General features: G+C 35.2%; 1 protein-coding gene across 1 annotated transcript; it reads left to right on the top strand.

Annotated features, from left to right (window-relative positions):
• The first annotated feature begins 248 nt into the window (after positions 1-248).
• arl5c (ADP-ribosylation factor-like 5C) lies at positions 249-4,553 on the top strand. Its single transcript, XM_056239889.1, has 6 exons — positions 249-386; positions 1,319-1,379; positions 1,513-1,660; positions 1,838-1,921; positions 2,723-2,874; positions 3,889-4,553. Exons 1-6 carry the CDS (start codon positions 341-343, stop codon positions 3,935-3,937), a joined length of 540 nt encoding a protein of 179 aa, XP_056095864.1. The 5' UTR covers positions 249-340; the 3' UTR covers positions 3,938-4,553.
• Positions 4,554-4,904: the final 351 nt, after the last annotated feature.

The following is a 4,904-nucleotide window of genomic DNA, read 5'->3' as shown; positions in this document are numbered from 1 at the left end:
AAAAGCACGACGAAATTCCGTATTTCGGCCCAATATTATGTATCAGAGCAGAGGGGCTATTAGACAGACACCAGCCGATTAAATAACAGACTCTTAGGGAAATAATCTTTTAACATTTTCGACCATAGTTTAGACATCTTAATGAATGTTTGACAATACAGAGCAACAAGAAAAAGAGAAGAATATCGCTCGTTGGTCTGTTTTTTTAACAGCTGTAGAAGTATTTACTGCTCAGAAATAAAGAACCAAAGGAACCAGAAGACTTTAGCGCTCGGTGAATTCAGAAAACCCGGTGTGATCGGTTAACAAACCCGGCCTTTTAAACTCGCTGCCTTTGGAAATGGGGCTACTGTTCGCCAAACTGATGACTGTTTTCGGAGATAGAGGTAAGTTAAGCGAATTTTTTTAGGACTTTTTTTTTACGATTTTTTATTATTATAGCATTTTAAGTATTATTTTTTCAAGTTAAGTATTTTTATAATTAATTAATTGCCTTTATAGCTTATAGCTGTAGTTAATATAGCCTTCCTTTACTTGTTTTCAGTAACATGAATCAAAAGAACATTTGCCGGGCATCATTCTGCCCTGGCTTCTGAGAAACTTAGTTTGTAGCCTACTCTTAATAGTTAACGTGTTTTAAAATTCCGACTAAAGGCCCGTTTTAATCTTGGTTTTCACGTGTGTAGTTTTGTAAGATGGTCAGCACCTGTAACCCAGGGTTTATATTTACGATATTGTTATGGTGTCAAAAGATATAACGCCAAGTTGTTTAGCAACAGGCAACCAATTCAATCATGAAACGTCATCATCGGTGCGTGTTTACTAAACATTCATTAGTGTTTATAAAACATCATTGTTTATTTTCTGAAACTTTCACGCGCTGTTGTTAAATAAAATGTACAGTGTGAATTCTCGAAGTCAAATGACTAAACCATGATAAAATCTGAATAATGCTGAAATGAGAAACAAGATTTCCCAGGTTTCCAATGTGAAAAGGCCTTTTAAGTGACACTAAAACAGAAACACACGTTAATGCAAGTCTGTGTTAGGATGTTCTGTGCATGTCAGATAAGACTGTACATACCAGTGAGGTTCAAAGATCACGGGAGTTCTGCTTACCTGTTGTTATTCTACATCAATTTACTCAACCTTTCCAAACTTTGTTTAACCCAAGCAGACAGTTCACTGAGTTCTCAAAATTGCGTTACTTCGATATTAAGGTTGATGTTATCAGATGACATTATCATACAGAAAAGGTCAAACAAATTCTGATTAAAATGTCTGTGTTTTTGTGACATCCTCCCTTTTCTCTTCTTAGAACACAAAGTAATTATTGTCGGTTTGGACAATGCTGGGAAGACCACCATCCTCTACCAGTTGTAAGTGTTTTTCTTATTGAAAGTATAAGCAGGAGGAGAAGCACATGGCTTCGTACTACCACTGTACTATGACACATCGACATACTACATGTTTCCACTCAGTTTTTAAACCTCTATGCCCTGTTCTCTTTAGTTTAACTAAAGAAGCCGTGCAGACTTCTCCCACAATTGGCAGCAACGTAGAGGAGATCGCCGTAAAGAAAACACGCTTCCTCGTCTGGGACATTGGCGGCCAGGAGAATCTCAGAGCTACCTGGAACTCGTATTACTGTAACACAGAGGTGTGTATCTTTAACCTCCATGCTTTGCTAGTGTGACAGAAGTTATGTGAATCTCTACTGGTCATGTGTCTTTCCCTACTGCTGAGAGACAGATACAGTGTATTATTGACAATTACAATTATATAACAATTTTATACCCTTTACAAGATGTATAATCTTCCTCTCTAAATGTAACAGATTATCATCCTGGTTGTTGATAGCACTGATCGAGAACGCCTGACTGTTACTAAAGATGAGCTTCATCGAATGCTTGCACACGAGGTTAGTTTTCATTCAGCTGCTTCATGACACAGTTGTTATGAATATTTCATGGTTTTTCATGCACTTTGCACATGTATTATCAAGGTCTGGGTTTAAAATCTATTTAAATGTATCTTTTAGAATATTTTATTAATTTATTTATCCTTTTAAATATGCTCAAAACAGTATTGTTTTTTGGCTTTTATCAATCTTTTTTTTTATGTGCTTTTGTAATTTATATTCGTTTTTTAAATATTACTATTTAGGTTTTATTTATTTTTAAATGTATTTTTAGTTCAGTTTTTTTTTATGTCCTTTTAGTAACTTTAGGACTTGAACTTATTTTAGTTGCCAAGACACAATTATTTTAGTTTTAAGTTTTTCATCTAATATTTACATTTTATTCTGTTTCTGCATTATTTAAATGAACAAAAATCTATTATACCACTGGTTTAAAAAAAATATTTTTAAAATTTTAAAATGGCCTTTTTTCCAATCAGAGAAATCATAATTTTGACCAAACAGCTATTGTAGCCTATTTGATTAAAAATATTTAATGCAGTAAATAAAATACAGTCCAAAAATAACTATTAAAATCATGCAAATAAGGCATGTTTTTCACTTAATGGACAAAGAATGTAAACTTTTTAACGTGATTGAAATATCATCTAGGGATTTCCATGTGCATTTTGGATTTGCAAACAAATGATCAGGTTTTAAGGGTTTGGTTAGACCATCCCAAGTGAGATCAGCCCTAGTCTTAATTGTTTTGAACTTTATTCTTTCTTGTTAATGGTTTAATTTAATTCCTTCTCCACACAGGATCTGCAGAACGCATCTGTGCTGGTTTTGGCGAATAAGCAGGACATGAAGAACAGTATGTCTGCTGCAGAGATCTCTCAGAGTCTGACCCTCAGCTCGCTCACCGCTCGTTCCTGGCATGTCCAGGCCTGCTGCGCACTCACTGGAGAGGGGTATGTGTGTTTTGTAGGAGTGCATATGTTTACCACTGTGTTTTGCTTGTTTAACCCTGTAAAGCCTGACATATTATAATAGTAGTGAGAAAAAAATGTCTTTTTTTCCATTTTTAAATCAGCAATTTATTGAACCTTTAAAAAAAATCTGTAAGCTTGTATGTTTTTTTATTTTTTAAATCTAGTATCATATTTGATACATCTGGCTTTAATTGCTGTTATAGTATATGATATAGAGAGAATATGGCGCTTATACTCGAGGAGGAATAAACACCTGTTTTATTGAGAGGCAAAAATATGCAATTTGGTGCAGTTGCTGATATTTATATGGCAAAAAAGAGGAATTCTGATAGCTTGTAATGTAGATTTATGAGATCTTTATAACCGTATAGCAGATTTCTTACATAAACTGCATATAAATATCAGTTGTCACTCTTCCAATAATCAATCTTTCAATAATATAAGATTTAGATGCTTTTTGTATGCTTTGTTTATCAATCAAAGCTCTGTAGATTTAATTGTGCACAGTGCAATGATGTTTGGGAGATGTTCAAATAAATGTTCATCAAAACCCTGATGTATCATATATTTGATACTCACTGTTCAATTTTTTTCAATAAAAAGCTTTCAAAGCTCAAGTTTTTCTAAAGAATTATGTATGGATAATCAAGTAAACCTAAGTTGCTTCAGTCCAGTAAGTGTTCAACTTGACAGTATCAAATTTATTTTTATGCTGATTGATTTCTCAGCAAAAAGACATGAATGTGGACAGTTTAAGAATTATCCTTAAAGGCCTTTTACTTTTAAAAAAATGTAAATATACAGTTTATGAAGACGACAGAAGGCATGTAGCAGATTGTGTGCAACAGGTTTTTGTTGTGTTGTGATCATGTTTGTAAATTTGTGAATATTATACAGTAGGCAGTATAGGGTTAAGCTGTTTCCAAGCCTGTAGCCTGACTGAGAGCAATTGTTTTTATAATATATAACCACCTCTTTCTTTTCCCCCTACAGTTTACCAGCCAGTCTAGACTGGATGCGCTCCCGTGTTGTGGCGAATTAGTCCAGCAGCGGTGCTTCTTAAACCTCTGGAACTGTTGAAAGAGAGATTAGGCCTTCTTTGACTTTTATCCAGCTCTCAGTGCCTCTCGGAGTAATACTGAAATAATGCTGAAGTCAGGAGGAACACACCTCATCCACCTACTCTGGAAACCAGAATGAGCCTGGAAGACTCTCTGTGTGTGAGAGAATGTGTATGTGTGTATACACGTTTGTGTTTGGACATTATGTGACTCCGTTCTAGAGGTCCACATGTTTACATTACAGACTTCTGAAATGATCTGACATGATCATGATGATTTGGTGCCGCTGTATTCACCTCTGGCTGTGCCGACGGCTCCGCTTCCCATGTGGAGTAATTGTCTACAGGCAGCCATCTGAGAGGGGGAGGGTGGCCGTACTGATCCGTGATGAGCCGCTAAGCTATTGAACAACATTACTTGAAAAAGTATTTAAAAGGAATTGATTTGTGTATGTTGTGCAGATGTGTGCATGCAGAATGGAACATAGTGTTCAAGTATTTTATTCTGGAAGTAGACAGACTTGATATTCATAGTATGTTTTCTTATATAATTTTGTACAAAAAAGTTTTGTACAAATAAAAATCTACTAAAAACTTGCCTTTGTCTTTGAGAAATGTATTTAGCCTGGGTTAAAAATGTATTTGACTGTTGAGTATGTAAAACAAAGGTGCTGGCCGAACGACAATCGATCGTTATCAGATCAAACGGAAGCTGGTTTGTAGCTCAATTTGCATTGATCATTCAGATGATAATCTGCCCCCTCACTTTGTCGAACCGTATGCTAATGCTTTTGTTCTTAACTGTTACTTGAAACAGACCTAATTGGCATGCATGTGTGCATTTTACTTTTCTACTGGATTAAAGGGTTAGTTCACCCAAAAATGAAAATTGTGTCAGTAATTACTCACCCTCATGTTGTTCCAACCCCGTAAGACTTTCGTTCATCTT

The sequence above is a fragment of the Rhinichthys klamathensis genome, unplaced genomic scaffold (genome assembly GCF_029890125.1).
Source record: "Rhinichthys klamathensis goyatoka isolate OS25496 unplaced genomic scaffold, OSU_Roscu_1.1 h1tg000571l_1, whole genome shotgun sequence".
NCBI lineage: Eukaryota > Metazoa > Chordata > Actinopteri > Cypriniformes > Leuciscidae > Rhinichthys > Rhinichthys klamathensis.
Note: the sequence above shows the minus strand (reverse complement) of the source record. Positions and strands in the feature narration are given on the sequence as shown.